At 46.5% G+C, this 17,808-nt stretch overlaps 1 protein-coding gene across 1 annotated transcript; it reads left to right on the top strand.

Annotated features, from left to right (window-relative positions):
• The first annotated feature begins 2,755 nt into the window (after positions 1–2,755).
• Positions 2,756–16,327, top strand: LOC140468151 (N-acetylmuramoyl-L-alanine amidase-like). The gene is made up of 5 exons (XM_072564356.1): positions 2,756–2,859; positions 3,229–4,077; positions 6,165–6,375; positions 11,650–11,944; positions 16,036–16,327. Exons 1-5 carry the CDS (start codon positions 2,784–2,786, stop codon positions 16,045–16,047), a joined length of 1,443 nt encoding a protein of 480 aa, XP_072420457.1. The 5' UTR covers positions 2,756–2,783; the 3' UTR covers positions 16,048–16,327.
• Positions 16,328–17,808: the final 1,481 nt, after the last annotated feature.

Raw genomic sequence — 17,808 nt, 5'->3', positions numbered from 1 at the left:
AAGGGTACAGAGAAGATTTACCAGGATGTTGCCTGGTATGGAGGGAATGCTGAGGGATTTGAGGCTTTTTTTTTAAGAGAGAAAATTAAGTAGCGACTTAATAGAGACAGACAAGATGATCAGAGGGTTAGATAGGGTGGACAGTGAGAGCCTTTTTCCTCAGATGGTGATGGTTAGTATGAGGGAACATAGCTTTAAATTGAGGGGTGATAGATATAGGACAGATGTCAGAGGTTGTTTCTTTACTCAGAGAGTGGTAGGGGTGTGGAACGCACTGCCTGCAACAGTAGTAGACTCACCAACTTTAAGTAAATTTAAATGGTCATTGGATAAACACATGGATGAAAATGGAATAGTGTAAGATAGATTGGTTTCACAGGTTGGTGCAACATAGAGGGCCGAAGGGCCTGTACGACGTTGTACTGTTGTATGTTCTAAAAGCTTTGACTAAAGAGGTTGGGTTTTAAGGAATATCTTAAGGGAGGCAAACTAAAAGCAGAGGGGTTTAAGGGGAGAGAATTGTGGAGCTTAGGGCCTCATCAGCTTTTGACCCAGCTGCCAAGAAGTTTGAGGGAGTTGAGGAGAACAGAATTGGAAAAAGGAATGATCTTGGAGGGCTGAAGGAAGTTAATGATGAGAAGGTGGGGAGAGGGCTTTGAAGGTAATAAATGGACAATAAATGTTGACCCAGCCAACGATGCCCACATCCCATGAGTGAACAAAAAAAAAAGCAAAGCTTTGACTATTTGAATAACTACAGAGTATTGGTGAGATCATACCTCGTTACAGATTTGGCCACTTTAATGAAGGGTGGATAATAATGTTCCCGCAAAAACAATGCAACCGCTCAGAGGATCCCTGCACAGAGATCAGGCTTGTCTTCCAATTCTGGAAACTATTGCTGAACTCTGACCTCAGAGGCTGGGAAAATTAAAGGGAACGTTAGTGGGTTTACTTAATACAGAGAAGGGTCGCTAGGCCGATTCGCGGGAAGAGAGAAAGGCTGAGCAGCTTGTGTTATCACTTGTCAAGACCTTAGAAGCATCTTATTAGAACATTGTCATTTCTGAGAGGGGTTGAGAGGGTGGGTGCTGAAAGGATGTTCCCCTTGTGGAGAAATCTAGAACAAGGGAACATCACTTCAGGAGAATCGATCTCCTGTATAAAATGGAAGTGAAGAGGAATTTCTTCCTTCATAAGGCTTATTGAATATATTCGAGGCTGATTTAGGTCCGAGATTTGATCTACTAGAGTAATGGGGAGCTGACAGGTAAACAGATTCAATGCCACAACAGGATGAGCTTTGATGTTATCGAGTGTTGGCACAGATTTGATGGGCTGAATGGTCTACTCCAGTCTCTGATTTTCCAACGTGCCCATCAAGGGGTGATTAGTCCTTGGTGTGGTCTTATTTAGAGGCTTGTAATTGGCTGCTTCAGGTTTCCTGAAGCAATGACGGTGAGGTCACACACATCCTCCACTTGTATTGGTGTTTTTTGTTCATTTGTGGGATGCCAGCGTTGCTGGCTGGCCCAATATTTATCACCCGTCCCTAATTGATCTGGAGCAGACAGTGGTGCGCTGCCTTCTTGAACCTCACCAACCTTTGGGGTGGGGAGATACACCCACGATATTGTCAGGGATGTAGTTTCAGGGATTTGGACCCAGCAACACTGAAGGAACAATGACTCACTTCCAGGTCAGAGTGGTGAGTGGCTTGGAGGGGAGCTTGCAGATGGTGGTGTTCCTGTGTATCTGCTGCCCTCGTCCTTCGAGACAGAAGTGGTCATGGGAGTGGAATGAAATCTTTGAGGACAATTTTACGGCTTTGTGTGGCCTACGTATAATGATTTTGAACAGTTTCTGAATAGGGAAAGGCTTCAGAAATCTGAAGCACAAAGGGACTTGCGAGTCCTTGTTCAGGACTCTCCTCATGTTAATGTGCAAGCTCACTTGGCAGTTAGGAAGGCAAATGCAATGTTAGCATTCATATCAAGAAGCCTAGAATACAAGAGCTGATGCTGTATAAGACTCTGATGAAACTGCATTTGGAATATTCGGAGTACCTATGGGAAGATGTGTTGGCGTTGGAGAGGATCCAGAGGAGGTTTGCAAGAACGATCATGGGAATTAAGGGCTTGTCATATGAGGAGTGATTGAGGTGCCTGGGTCTGTACACGCTGGATAGAGTGGATGTGGAGAAGATGTTTCTACCAGCAGGAGAGACTAGGACCCCAGGGGCACAGCCTCAGGGTGAAAGGGCGACCCTTTAGAACTGAGAGGAGGGGGGAATTTCGTCAGCCAGAGGGTGGTAACTGTGTGAAACTCATTGCTGCACAGAGCTGTGGAGGTCAAGTCATTGAGTATATTTAAGACTGAGATAATAAGGGGGTCAAAGGTTAGGGGAAGAAAGCGGGAGAATGGGGTTGAGAAACATCTCAGCCATGATGGGAAGGCAGAATACACCTGATGGGCCAAATGGGCTAATTCTGCTCTTATATCTTACTGCCTTATGGTTTCAGGTCAGTGCTTATAGTAGACATTGGGCCTGTTGAAAACCCTGCTAATGGGTCCAAATAAACATCACCCAGCCTTAACACTGTTGTCTGAAGTGCTTTAGCATTTTGAAGAGATGTCATTGGATACAATTGTATCGCAATCTGATGAAGTAATAATTTGTTGATGAGTAGAAGTAAAGTTCAAGTCAATGATCCACAGGATTTCAGGTCAACCAGCTGATAAAGGGGGAGGAGAGGTTACTGCCTGTCTCAGGAGTCGGAGCCATGTCAGTCCACGGACAGATTCAGTGCTGCTCCCTGCTCCTCTGGTGGTTTTACCCTGTCCTCGGCTCCGTCAGGGGTGAGTACCATGTCCTACTGCCGTTCTGAAAGCTTTTCCCGTGGGCTTTGAGACGGACTGCTCGGTGGATGAACAGCAAGTGGCAGTGCTCCAGGGAGGGAGGGAGCCGGACGGATTCAAACACAAGGCCGGAGCCGGAGCCAATGGGTTTAAGGTCATCTTCGCCCTGTACCGGGTGGCTGTGTTAACGTTCCATTGAGGGACAGTGCTTAACTCAGGGAGTCATTACCCTGCTAGCACCAGTGACAATGTTCTTCATGACACTTGCATCACTACAGGACCGTGTTGAGTTATACTTTTAATGTCAAACCATTGCTAGTTATTCTGTTACCTTCTCTAACTCTCTCATTGTTTGATCTTTCCTTCCAGCACCAGACTATCACCTCAATAATGTCTTAAGCATCATCGAGGAGTTGGAAGGCCTCGACCCAGCGTTGACTATTCTCGATGTGGCCACTGGCCTAGGGGGACTGCGGACCTCTGACCAGGATTACCGCCATCTTCTTCTCGGTGATGGCTCAGCCCCTCCCGCTTCTCTGCCGCCTCTCTCCGAAGACCAGCTGTCTTTTATGAGAGACGTCATGAACCACAGAGCCAGCCCTCCAGCTGAGCGCGGCGTGGTCCTCACTCCGGACGGGACCACCATCGCTTTGGCCAACCTGATGGCGGGGATAGAAGCTGGACTGAGAAGGAAGAAGGACTGCTCTTGGCCGGACGTAGCTGGGGACGTCCCGATCGATAATCTCTACGCTCTGACGTTGGCCAAAGATCTCGGCTTAGCAATCGTGGCCCATCACTCAAACAGCAGCCAGGTGTTACTGGGACCCAATGGCTGCTGGGACAATGTGATTTCTCCTCAGGTTTTCACTGGGCTGAGTCCCTTGTCTCTCGCCACAGATGCTGTGATGAATGGAGGCATGGATGGCTTCATCCTGGGACACCTCCTAACTCAGTTCCAAGGCCCAACATTGCCCAAGCTCAGTGCTGTGCTGAGGGATTACTATGGCGAGACCCAGGGGCAGATCGGCCTCAAGGCCAATGCGCGGCGAAAGAACTTTCAATCAAAGGTTGACCTCAATTCTTTTACCAATCAGGTTATAAGTGCGGTTTATCTATACAACTACATCAGGAATGATTCAATTCTCCAACACCTCAATGACAGCGTCCTTAGACGAATTTCCGACCAAGGAGTTAAACAGTTTCGTCGTCACTATCTTGGTAAGTACACTGTTTGAACCGACTGGTACTCCTATCAAAAACACACCTAAACTATGGCAGGCAAGTTATGTCCAAAACACCCTCTGTTTTGTTGCAGATTTCTTAGGAATACTGTCAATGACGGAATATTGATTCTAATTAGATAAAGGTACCATAGTCTGACCAGACCATAGGCTGTTCCCTCATTAGAGAGAGAGACACTTGGAGTAGTTTAACCTGAGAGTTACCACACCTCAGGCGAGAGGAGATATTGGGAAGGGGAGTCTTTCATGGTAACCTCAGCCAGTGATGGGGATTGAACCCATGCTGTTGGTGACATTCTGCATCGGAAAGCAGCCCATCCAGCCAACTGAGCTAACCATGAACAGATTTTTAAAAAGCATTTCAATGTAAATGTGAACAATTCATTCACATTTAATTTTTCTTCTAAACGTTACACTGATATTTTGTTTGTGACAATTAAGGAATGGTATCATTATCTCCCTTCAGCACCCAGGGTCACTTCAGCTGAATAAGCTACCCCTGTAATGCTAATGTGACAGTTGTATTGTTTACATCTGCTCAAATGGCTTCATTGCCCAGTCACTGGCAAGGAAAGGGTACTATCCTGCTAGGTAGAGACTTCCCAATCCCATCTTCCCATTGACAGGACGAAGTTAAACAGTGTAATTTATAAAATCATGAAGGGCATGGAAAGGGTGAATAGATAAGGTATTTTCCTTGCGTCAGGGAGTCCAGAACTAGAGGGCATAGGTTTAGGGTGAGAGGGGAAAGATATAAAAGGGACTGAAGGGGCAACGTTCTCACCATGAAGGTGGTACGTGTATGGGATGAGCTGCCTGAGGAAGTGGTGGAAGCTGGTACAATTGCAACATTTAAAAGGCATCTGGATGGGTATAGGAATAGGAAGGGTTTGGAGGGATATGGGCCGGGTGCTGGCAAATGGGACTAGATTAGGTTAGGATATCTGGTCGGCATGGACGAGTTGGGGTCCGCTTCTGTGCTGAACTGCTCAATGATTCTATGAATCTATGATTGTTTTAAAACCTGAGAATGGCAGAAACAATTGCTCTACATTTTGAAAGCAAACTACCAGCACTTATCATATGTGATGTTCACACTGCTGCTTGATTCACCAATGGGGGAAGGTTTCTGTGGATGAACTGGAACCAGGGATTAAGGTAGTAACTGATTGGTCTGTGGAGTAGTGACCCAGTTGCTAACAAAATGGAGCCTTTCTACCTACCAACAACTACGTGATTGGCTCCAGGTAGCTGAACAGGTTGTGGGAGTGAACAATATAGCCAGAGGCTTTTGGACCTTTGAAAGAGAAAATGGTGCCCTTTATCATTGAGTCAGAGAGATGTACAGCACAGAAACAGACCCTTCGGTCAACTCATCCATGCCGACCAGATATCCTAAATTAAATAGTCCCATTTGCTAGCAGTTAGCCCATATCCCTTTAAACCTTTCCTATTCCTGTACCCATCCAGATGCCTTTTCAATGTGGTAATTGTACCAGCCTCTATCACTTCCTCGGGCAGCTCATTCCATACACACACTACCCTCTGTGTGAAAAAGTTGCCCCTTAGGTCACGTTTAAACCTTTCCCCTCTCACCCTAAACCTATGCCCTCTAGTTCTGGACTCCCCCACCCAAGGAAAATACCTTATCTATTCACCCTATCCATGTCTATTTATCTTATCCGTGCCCCTCATGATGTTATAAACCTCTATAAGGTCACCCCTCAGCCTCCGACGCTCCAGGGAAAACAGCCCCAGCCTGTTCAGCCTCTCCCTACAACTCAAACCCTCCAACCCTGGAAGATCCTTGTAAATCTTTTCTGAACACTTTCAAGTTTCACAACATCCTTTCAATAGGAAGGAGACCAGAATTGCACAGAATATTCCAAAAGTGACTGAACCAATGTCCTGTACAGCCGCAACATGACCTCCCAACTACTGTACTCAATGCACTGACCGATAAAGGAAAGCATACCAAACGCCTTCTTCACTATCCTGCGACTTTCTGTTTTTGTTTCTCACTGAGTTATTGTTAACTGCAGCTTTATTTTGTTATTGTTGCAGAATGTCCCGCCATTATTCCTCGGTGCCTGTGGGCTGCCAGACCGTACAAAGGGTCTCCGGTGATGCTCGCGCTTCCTCTGCACTTTGTCTATATCCACCACACCTATGTGCCCAGCCAGCCCTGCACCACCTTCCGCCATTGTGCAGCCAACATGAGGAGCATGCAACGCTTCCACCAGGATGTTCGTCAATGGGACGACATCGGCTACAAGTAAAGGAACCCAACTCCGTGAGCTCTCCCGAGTGCAGACCAGAGCGACAGGCCACTCGGCCCAACTCGTCCCTGCCCATCCTCGCACTGCCTCCTCACTTTACCCCATCAGTGCAGCCCTCTGGAGTTTTCTCCTTCATCTGTTTGTCCGGCTGGGACTCAAACACACCCAGTTATCGATCAAGCTTCTCACACAGTTCACCTTTCAAAACCTGAGTTCCATTTTATAAAGAAGTGATACTCCCGGTATCTGGTTGGTCTAAGAGGGCGGTAGGGAGTTTGGAGTGGAGGACAGGCTGGAATGAAGAGGCCATTGATCCATGAGATGGAAGCTGGGCATTGTCCATTGCCCATTGTGAGCAGGGGCAACAGGAGCTGATGGTCCCATGGCTAGAATTCCCACCCCCACCAAAAACAACTCCCATCATTGAAGTTATTCCAGGCTGTGGAGTACTCTCCTGGATATCGGTCTGTGAGATCTCTCACTCCGTTTGGGTCCACTGGGACCCCTTGGCCAGTTTGAGTCCGCATACCGGCAGTAACTACAATGGCTTGCCGGCCCGACCCTGAAGAAAATGTTAACCATTTGGCCGAGGCTTGGCTTTTGTTTTGGGGTCTTGCTGTGGGCTGACCTCAGTTCAGGATAGGTCTTGAGTGAGGATGTGCAATTGCTTTCACTCATGTGGTGTTCCCCCAGCTCAGTCAGACTGGTGAGGGTATCCACTTCCATCAGAATACACTGCAACTCCTAAGTTCCACTTGCTGCACTTTCCAACAATAAAGCCAGTTCTGGTGTCTGTTGGGCTTCAGTTAGTCGACACTTTGGCAGGGTTACATCATTACTCCCACATTCCAAATGGTCACTCAGCACCTCATTAAGTGTTAAACCAAACTCACATGCTTCTGCCGGTCTTAACTGAGTCAAAAATCCCAATATGGATTCCCCTAGTTCTCGAATGTCCAAGTAAAACCAATAGCATCTCAGAATTAGAGGGTGATTATATTCCATAATTAAACCTGTTAACTCTCGAAAGCTTTTAGTATCTGGTGCCTCAGGGACAGGCTTCTAGTTAGGGTCTGAAATAATTGGAAAAGCTGCAGGTCCACATGCTGTGAGAATTACTTGTTGCTTTTCATCTGCTCAATGTCATTCCCCCACAAAAAAAATCACAATATTTCTACACGCTGGGCTCAGACTTCAACAGCAGGATCGAATGAGTCAAACTTCCCAAATAATAGCACAATGTCAGAAATGCATATCCCGACTCAAAGGCGACTGTTATGAGTGAGTTTCTTCAGGAACATGCTCTACTCTCGTCGCCACTGAACTAACTCGACCAAGGCCGGTATCCCATCACCAATTGACCCTTTACTTTACATACCTTGACACTGATCCAGCTCCCTCAGAGCCAGCTCTCAGAGTGAACAGAACCTCTGACATTCCTGTTTATATCTATCAGCCAGGGATCCCTGATTGAACTAGGTTAACAGGGAACACATATTCTCTGAGGTCCACCTGGCAATCAATACATGGTTGCATTTTAAAAGTCAGGGGCTGCCATTTTAAGATGGAGATGAGGGGAAATTTTCTCTGAGGGTGCTGATTCTTTGTAATTCTCTTCCTGAAGAGGTAATGGAAGTGGAGTCCTTGAATATTTTTACAGCTGAGGTAGATGAATTCGTGATAAGCAAGAGAGGCGAGAGGCAGTAAGAGGGAAATCAGGAACGCAGATTTGAGGTTACAATCAGATCAGCCACCATCTTATCAAATGGGAGAGCAGGTTTGATAGACTGAATGGCTTCAGCTCATTGGTTGTTCTTTTCAGTGGATTCTTTCGTAAATCTACATCCTTTTTAAATTGCTTAAAGAATCAATCACAGCTCATGAGGGGAATAATTGATCAACCTGTTCAGAGATGGATTCATCCAACACGGAAACGGGCCCAACCAGTCCACACCGAACATAATCCCAAACTAAACTAGTCCCACCTGCCTGCTCCTGGCCCCATATCCCTCCAAACCTTTCCTGTTCATCTACTTATCCAAATGTCTTTAAATGCTGTACCTGCATCCACCACTTCCTCTGGCAGTTCATTCAACACGTGGGACACGCTATGTGCCAAAGAAATTGCCACCCTGTACTTTTTAAATCTTCCACCTCCCACCTTAAAAATATGCCCTTTCGATTTGAACTCCCCCCCCCGACCCGAGGGAAAAGACCCTGGTCATTCACCCTATCTGTGCCCCTCATGATTTTATAAACCCCAACCTCCTCAACCTCTTACACTCCAATGGAAAAATGTTCCAGCCTGTCCCTATAACTCAAACTCTCCATTCACAGCAACATCCTCATGTTAATACACACCTCTGGAATAGGTGGGCCCTGAAACTAGGTCTCCTGGCTCAGAGGCAGGGATGCTACCATTGCAACCACAAGAGCCTTTGCATCCTTTTTATAACATGAAAAAACGTGCAAACCTGGTGTGATCTGGGCACCATCTTTTAATAGGCAGGTAGAGACGATGGAGAGGTGGTTTACTGGGACAACGTTATGAAAGGGCAATGAGGGCAAAATTGCGTGGGTGCTGGAAATCTGTAATTACAAACAAAAAAACGCTGGAGAAATTCAGCAAGTCTGGCAGCATTTGTGAAGAGAGGAACAGAGTTAACATTCCAAGTCCGATATGGCGCTGCTTATGAACTAGACAAGGGAATGAATGAGGGAGTTCCGTTGTTGGGGAAGCAGGGATTGTTCTCCTTTGAGCAGAGAAGGTCATGGGACAGCACAGTAGAAGGTTCTGAAGGGGTTTGAGACACCAAGTAGGAGGAGAATATGTCCTCTGGACAGTGGGTTGCTAGGTTACAGGTATAACATGATTGGCGGAAGAACTGGAGAGGAACTGAGCAAATAGGTTGCCACACAAGTGCTTATTCAAATTCAGATTGCATTATGCGAAAGGGTGTTGAAAAGGTATGATGTGCAGTGTGGGGTGGGCAAAGTCAAAAATCACACAACCTGTTGGGCTATAACCTGGCATCGTGTCTCTGTAAAGATAATCAGATGTGTACTCGGAGAGGCCTCCTTTTCTATACAGTGGGCAATTGTAAAGATGTGTACAGGTTAGGAGTGAGAGCAGAACCTCTCAGACCTGCCCTGTCCTTCCATCAGATCAGAGCTAATCTGATTACTCCACATTCCCACTAACAAAGGAAGTGATTGACTAAAGCAAGGAAGTCCATAATGAAGCATTAATTTGTGATTAACATGAAGCACACTGGAGAGGAATCGCAAGCGTGTCATCACAACCCCAGATAAAAACCCTGAGCATTCAGGACGACTTGAAGCCTATTTCCAGAAACATGATGTGATAATGACAATATGACCTGTTTCTGTCAAGGTTCTGTTAGGTAAGGGCATTAGGACCCTGGAGTGACCTTGTGATGATGTCATGGAGCTGTGCCTCACGATTTATAAATAGTGCAGTGTGGGTGGAGTTAGAACATACTAGAACAGGAGGCACTTTTCTCAACAGTGCAGGGACACACACACACAGAACACAACCTAGTCCATACCTAACAGAACTACAAGTCAGAGTCTGGTATATTTATGATGTCTAAGTTTGAAGAGAATTTTTTGGCTACATCTTCTCCTTGATCCTGAACTCAAACTCATTGTAAGGCATTGACATGATAAAAGGGGGTCAGAGATGAATACTGGCCAAGGGTGGAGTGCAGGGGAATACGGATATGATAATGGTGGTGGTATAAGTGATGATCTAATGCTGGCATTGGCAGAAATCAGCAGAGTGGAGAGAGTAACGTGAAATGGAGACTTGAAGAGCACTGTGCGAGAGAGCTATATTCAGTATGAGGATATCTTTGTGTAAGTAAAGGTCTTAGAAAGAGTTAGGGATTGCAGAACAGTTGTGGAGACAAAGAAGGCCATTTGGCCTATTGTGATTGCACTGGGTTCTGTTCCCCACTGTCCACAGGCTCCTCCATTTTCTGGATTAGTGGTGCTGGAAGAGCACAGCAGTTCAGGCAGCATCCAAGGAGCAGCGAAATCAACGTTTCAGGCAAAAGCCCTTCATCAGGAATAAAGGCAGTGAGCCTGAAGCGTGGAGAGATAAGCTAGAGGAGGGTGGGGGTAGGGAGAAAGTAGCATAGAGTACAATGGGTGAGTGGGGGAGGAGATGAAGGTGATAGGTCAAGGAGGAGAGGGTGGAGTGGATAGGTGGAAAAGGAGATAGGCAGGTCGGACAAGTCAAGGAGACAGTGCTGAGCTGGAAGTTTGAAACTAGGATGAGGTGGGGGAAGGGGAAATGAGGAAACTGTTGAAGTCCACATTGATGCCCTGGGGTTGAAGTGTTCCGAGGCGGAAGATGAGGCGTTCTTCCTCCAGGCGTCTGGTGGTGAGGGAGCGGCGGTGAAGGAGGCCCAGGACCTCCACATCCTCGGTAGAGTGGGAGGGGGAGTTGAAATGTTGGGCCACGGGGCGGTTTGGTTGATTGGTGCGGGTGTCCCGGAGATGTTCCCTAAAGCGCTAGGGGGCACCCAGTCTCCCCAATGTAGAGGAGACTGCATCGAGAGCAACAAAGATACAATAAATGATATTAGTGGATGTGCAGGTGAAACCTTGATGGATGTGGAAGGCTCCTTTAGGGCCTTGGATAGAGGTGAGGGAGGAGGTGTGGGCGCAGGTTTTACAGTTCCTGCGGTGGCAGGGCAAGGTGCCAGGATTGGAGGGTGGGTCGTAGGGGGGTGTGGACCTGACCAGGTAGTCACGGAGGAAACGGTCTTTGCGGAAGGCAGAAAGGGGTGGGGAGGGAAATATATTTTTGCGGAAGGTGGAAATTTGCCCATCTCCCTGCTCACCATGATGTTAGGAGAATCACAACTCATAGCCCTCACTGTAATAGCCCACGGTATGGTCACAGAGGAGCTCTCCCCAAGCAGGAATGTAGGGAGAAATCCTCTTCTTGTTCAGAGTGAACATTGTGGGATCATCTATGTTCAAACATCTTAACTCAGTTTCAAAGACAGTAGCTCCATTAGTATGGCATACCAAGAGTACTCTGTTTAGCATGTGGGTGTGGATTTTCTGCTCAACCTTTAGAAGTGGGATTTGAACGTGTGATCTCAGTCTCAGAGCAGAAAGCGAGGGATTGACTCGCTTACTCCTGCTCCTAGTCCTTATGTATTGACTGAGCCACTGCTAATGTGTGCAAAGGAACAGAACCCTTTCTGTTTAAATGATCAGAATGATCTCTGTAGCTTTGTTGCAGGTTCTGATGGATACATCTATGAAGGACGTGGATGGTTCTGGCAGGGAGCTCACACCAAAGGGCAGAACTCAAAGGGGTATGGAGTCAGTTTCATCGGTAACTACACCTCCGAGCTCCCAGACCAGGCAACAATGGAACTAGTCAAGGAAACGTTCATGAGGTGCGCTGTTGCTAACAACAGAATCGTCAGTGATTACGCCGTTCAGGGCCATCGGCAACACAGACCAACCCTGTGTCCAGGGGAAAGGTTCTTCAACGAAATCAAGACCTGGGAGGCATTCAGGGTAATGATGTTTCTGTCGGGTAATCTTTGGGAATTGGTGTCACACCATGTTTTATAAAAGGTTGATGGTCTGATCCACCCCCCCACCAAGTCCAATCCCTGTTTGAACACCCTCTGTGCCTTTATTTGTTTTACACAGGGTTTGTTTAAGCAAGGCAATGTGGTCAAAATACTCAACTGCCAACCTCTTATCCTCTTCTTCATAATACTGGTTAATCACCCTTCTCCATTTACTCATGTCAAATCACCTATTCCACTCAGGAGCACCCAAATTCGGGACAGCTGTAGGCCATTCAGCCCCTCCCCCCTACCCCAGCCTGCCAATTGTATCGTGGATGATCTGATTACTGGCCCATTGCTGCCTATTCCCAATAACCATCCACCTCTCTCCCAACGCTTACCAAGAATGTACCGACCTCTGCCTTAATAAAAACCATAGACCCTGCTTCTCCCACCTTTCGATGAAGACTTTCAAAGATGCATGACCCTTGTGGGGACAGAATTGACTTATCTCTGTCTGAAATGGGCCTCTACCCCCATCCTGAATTGGTTGAAATCCTTTCAACACTAACTCTATCAATGTCAAAAAAAAATGACATTGGTATTGGGGCTTCAAATCATAATTATTATTTGTAGGCAATGGCTTAATGGTATTACCCCAAGACTATCAATCCAGAGACGCAGGTGATGTTGGAGGGAGCTGGGTTTGAATCCTACCACAGTGGCATTTGGATTCAATAATAATCTTGGAATAAGAGTTTGCTGATGCTGGGGAAAAATCCATCTGGTTTGCTAGTGTTCTTTAGGGAAGGAGGCTGCCATTCTTACCTACTGAAAATGTGTTGCTGGAAAAGCGCAGCAGGTCAGGCAGCATCCAAGGAGCAGGAGAATCGACGTTTCGGGCATGAGCCCTTCTTCAGGAATGAGGAGAGTGCGCCAAGCAGGCTAAGATAAAAGGTAGGGAGGAGGGACTTGGGGGAGGGGCGTTGGAAATGCGATAGGTGGAAGGAGGTTAAGGTGAGGGTGATAGGCCAGAGTGGGGGTGGGGGCGGAGAGGTCAGGAAGAAGATTGCAGGTTAGGAAGGTGGTGCTGAGTTCAAGGGTTGGGACTGAGATAAGGTGGGGGGAGGGGAAATGAGGAAACTGGAGAAATCTGAGTTCATCCCTTGTGGTTGGAGGGTTCCTAGGCAGAAGATGAGGCGCTCTTCCTCCAGCCGTCATGTTGCTATGGTCTGGCGATGGAGGAGTCCAAGGACCTGCATGTCCTTGGTGGAGTGGGAGGGGAGGTTGAAGTGTTGAGCCACGGGGTGGTTGGGTTGGTTGGTGCGGGTGTCCCAGAGGTGTTCTCTGAAATGTTCCGCAAGTAGGCGGCCTGTCTCCCCAATATAGAGGAGGCCACATCGGGTACAGTGGATGCAGTAAATGATGTGTGTGGAGGTGCAGGTGAATTTGTGGTGGATATGGAAGTATCCCTTGGGGCCTTGGAGGGAAGTAAGGGGGTAGGTGTGGGCGCAAGTTTTGCATTTCTTGCGGTTGCAGGGGAAGGTGCCGGGAGTGGAGGTTGGGTTGATGGGGGGTGTGGACCTGACAAGGGAGTCGCGGAGGGAGTGGTCTTTTCGGAACACTGATAGGGGAGGGGAGGGAAATATATCCCTGGTGGTGGGGTCCGTTTGGAGGCGGCGGAAATGACGACGGATGATATGAGTCGAGATTAGAGTGGTGCTGGAAAAGCACAGCAGGCCAGGCAGCATCTGAGGAGCAGGAAAATTGACGTTTTGAGCAAAAAGCCTTCATCAGGAATAGAGCTCTGTTCCTGCTTCTCGGACGCTGCCTGACCTGCTGCGCTTTTCCAGCACCACTCTGATCTAGACTCTGGTTTCCAGCATCTGCAGTCCCTGTTTTTACCGAGAGAACCGTCTCTGTCTAGCCACACTACACCATGGGTCACAACATCGATTTCACTGTTTACTTTGTTTCTGATAAGGCTAATCATGCCCTTTCTCTCTATGAGAGTAAAAAAGATCCAATCACTGGCTTTCTTTAGTAAAGACACAGATGTTTGATTTATTGTTAGACGAAACTTAATGAAGATGAGGATTGATTAAGACGCTCAGTTTGCATTATTCGGATATAATTGCTTACTTCTCTGAATAACCCAAAACATCTGCACAAACAGATACACCAGCAAACAGGGAAAAATGGGTTTCTGTCTGCAGAGATTCACTTTGGGGAGAAAACGTTTGCCCAAGAATTGTTGGTTCTTGAAGGAAACTAAAGGATAAAGTGTAGAATGTTAAATTGGCCGTGGATTTTGCACATGTAGACAGGTCAATCAGACATGGCAGCTGTCTTTGGGGTCTTAACCGATGCAGCTTGCTTGGGTGTTTTGGTACCGAGAAGTCTCTTTAAGGGAGCAATCAGGATTCACAATGAAGGTGATTCTGAGATCAGAGAGATGAGCTAGGTAGGAGAGTCGACATTTCGGGCATAAGCCATTCATTAGGACTTACACCTGAAACCTCAACTCTTTTGCTCCTGACCTGCTGTGCTTTTCCAGCATCACACTTTTTGACTGTGACTCTCCAGCATCTGCAGTCCTCACTACCTCCGAGACGAGCTGGTCAGCCTAGCTTCCCCCACTGCTAAACCCTTGTTCAAACTGAATGGCCATTACGGGGACAGTGAGGACTGCAGATGCTGGAGATCAGAGTCGAGAGGGTGGTGCTGGAAAAGCACAGCAGGTCAGGCAGCATCTGAGGAGCAGGAGAATCAATGTTTTGGGATGGAGCCCTTCATCAGGAATGAGGCTGGGAGCCTCGGGGGTAGAGAGATTAATGGGAGGGAGGTAAGCCTGTGGAGAAGGGCTGGGAGCAACCATTGCACCCAGTCAGGGTAGCCCCCAGCAGACAAATCCAGCAACAAGTTAAAGCAAAGTGGTTCTCAAGAAATAACTTGTTAAAAACAAAGATTTATAGCTTTTCATTGTCCATTGAAAATAAAAAATCCTCATAGGTCCACAGAATTTGAAATAAATCAAGTTTTTCCACAATCCTAAAATCAAGTCCTTGAAAAATGAATATGAAACTTCTTTAGCAGTTCAATGCTTCCATAATCTTCACTATTCCTCTTCCTTTTCAATTTGAGTCCAAAATACCTCAGCGTCTCCCAAAGCTTGTATCATGTGACTCAGACATTGACCTTTTCTCTTGGTACCTTAAGCAACTTTCTATCCCCATCCTGAATTGGTTGATATCCCTCCAACATGAATTGTATTAAGGTCAGAAAGGTGTGACACTGGTATTGGTGCTTTGAACCATAACCATTATGGAGTGGTCATGGCCTATTGGTATTATCCCTAGACTATTAATCCACAGGTCCAGGTCTGAGGGCCTGGGTTCAAATCCCCACCACAGCAGAACTTGAGATCAATCGTAATCTGCTGGTTGTTGATTGTTAGGAAAAGCCCATCTGGTTCACTAATGTCCTTTAGAGAAGGAAACTAATGTTCTAACCTGCAGGTGACTCCAGACCCTCCAGGTTTACTCTTAATTACCCTCTGGGCAATTATGGATGGGCAATAAATGCTGGCCTAGCCAGTGACGTCCACATCGCAAGAATAATTAGGAGCAAAATTGATGGAGTGCAGGTGAAATCTATAGATCATTCCAAAATTTTCCTGTAGTGTCTAGGTCTCAGCCTTCAGATGATCGTTCATTCTGACAGCTCTGTGAATGGAATGCCCAGTCGTTTCCCAACAGACATCCTGGTAGAGGAAAGCTACAGGAGAGACGTCCTTATGTGGTGAAGATAAGTGGTCAAGCAAGGAAAGGGACTGGATTTTACCTCCAGCCCCATAATCCAGCCCAGACTCACAATTCTCTTCGATCTGTTGGCCAGAAGGATCCCGTGCAGAAAGATTCTGAGCCATCTCCACCGAGGTGGAACTCCCTGACACCCAGAGAGGCCTCGGGTTTGGCGAATGGCCATGCTGTTGGAGTAGGGGATGTCTCTCTGAGATTGAGCTGATTGCCATTTTGTGGGTGGAACGGGAAGGCTGAATTCTAACCCTTTGATCTGTATTCCCTGCATCAGGAGGTTGAATAAGCCAATGGAGCCACTGGTAAGTTGCAACCCCTGAAGAACAAGGCTTAGAGAGAGCGTGAGGAGATGGAGAAACCAGTTCACAAACACAGAAGAGTTACTTGGATCATCCTGGCTGTACGAGTGAATTCTAATGTGTCGTCCTCCCACTTTCCTCAGTATGAATTATTTAATACCTGTTTATGATCTTAACGTTTGGAATTCCCATGTATACAATATTCACCAATGAAATTAAATTTGCATATTAATTAACCTTGAATTATACAACGCAAGATTGGCTGAATGATTTTCTGCCTGTGTCAGCTTTTTGAAAGAGCTATTTTCAACATACTCATTGGCTTGTGTTGGAAAAACCGATGGTGTCAGAAATGTTATTGAGCTGTGGGGGATATCGAAAGACATCATTTTAAAATTAGAGTCAGGCTGTTTAGTGGTAACATTAGGAAGCCCCTCTTCCTGCAGCTGGATTTTGGAAATCTAGAGTTTGTGCTATTGAAGGTCGGAGGGTCAACTGAAAATTTTGCAAGTGAGATTGAGAGATTTTTGTCAGAGAAGGTGATTATGACCTTTTGGAACTGATGTAAATACACAGAGCTAAGATACAGATTGACGATAATTGAGCTTCATGGCCTCTTCCTATGATGTACCATGTGCCTTATACGAGACTAAAATAGGGACGTGCTGCATTCTCAGTGTGATAGTGAGTATAATGTTTTAGATGCAACTCTTCTTCCTGGTGATCTGAGGGTAGAGTTGGTCTTTCTTTCAATAGTGATACTGTTTGTCCTTCAGGCTATTATTGACCTGGCCGAATATCAGGAGAAGTCATGTCTTCTAGCCTTGCTCAGACTAATTAAAGCACAAACCATTTCCTGTATCATAGTCAACATGTGCTGAGTACACTCTTAGTAACAAGGAAACGCACCAGCACCTCTGAGCAATATCTCATCACTGTCTCACATGCCTGATATATTACTGCTTTCTCAGATCGCCTTTCAATTTGTCAAGAAACACTGGACTATTGTCAAAATTCAATAGGGAATCCTGTACAGGGACATTAGCATGGGTGATCAAAAGCATAGTCAAGGAGGTAGGATTTAAGGATTACCATTAAGGAGGAGAAAGAGGGAGAAAAATGACCGAATAGTATAGAGATTTACAGAAATTCCAGAGCTCAGTACATTGGAATACTAAAGTCAGGACTTATTGTATTCTTGGTGTGATGATGGATACAATGTTCTCAATGCATCTATTTGCCTGGTGTTTTTAGGGTAAAGTTGGCCTTTCTTTAGTAACAACTTTAGTCCCTCCTTACAGCCTCCGAACCACAGAGAGATTAATTCAGGGACGTGTATGTGTCCCACACTGGGGGAGTCCAGAGACTTCGGGAGAGCTCATGGGTTTGAAGGCGTAGGTGAGAATTGTAGGACTGAAATATCAGTCAGCGTAGGAACCAATGATGGCCAGCCAGGTGAACGTGGCTCCGCGGGGAGCAGAGTATCAGATGTGCCTCTGAAGGTGGACAGTGGGAAATTGGGTGGTGTTAAACCAAGGGAAACACTCAAATGGTTACGTTCAGAGGTGTTAAGGGCATCAATGAGATTTGAGGTGTTACTGGGGAGAGCGATACTCTGCTCTAGAGGAATTGAAGTGCACTTTGCTTACACTACTGGATGGGGACATGTGCATTCTGGGCCATGTTGACACAGAGGTGAGGAGCAAATGTTATGATTGGCCCGGAATCTGCTGAGTTGAATAAAATTT

Source organism: Chiloscyllium punctatum, chromosome 46 (assembly GCF_047496795.1).
Source record: "Chiloscyllium punctatum isolate Juve2018m chromosome 46, sChiPun1.3, whole genome shotgun sequence".
Lineage (NCBI taxonomy): Eukaryota > Metazoa > Chordata > Chondrichthyes > Orectolobiformes > Hemiscylliidae > Chiloscyllium > Chiloscyllium punctatum.
The sequence above is the reverse complement of the archived record's forward strand: the minus strand, read 5'-3'. Positions and strand labels throughout refer to the sequence as shown.

Excerpts from the sequence above, each read along its gene's own strand:
- LOC140468151 (XM_072564356.1), top strand. The coding sequence starts at position 2,784 with ATGTCAGTCCACGGACAGATTCAGTGCTGCTCCCTGCTCCTCTGGTGG. Across the intron at positions 2,860-3,228 it reads TGTCCTCGGCTCCGTCAGGG|CACCAGACTATCACCTCAAT; the intron begins GTGAGTACCATG and ends CTTTCCTTCCAG. Across the intron at positions 4,078-6,164 it reads GTTTCGTCGTCACTATCTTG|AATGTCCCGCCATTATTCCT; the intron begins GTAAGTACACTG and ends TTATTGTTGCAG.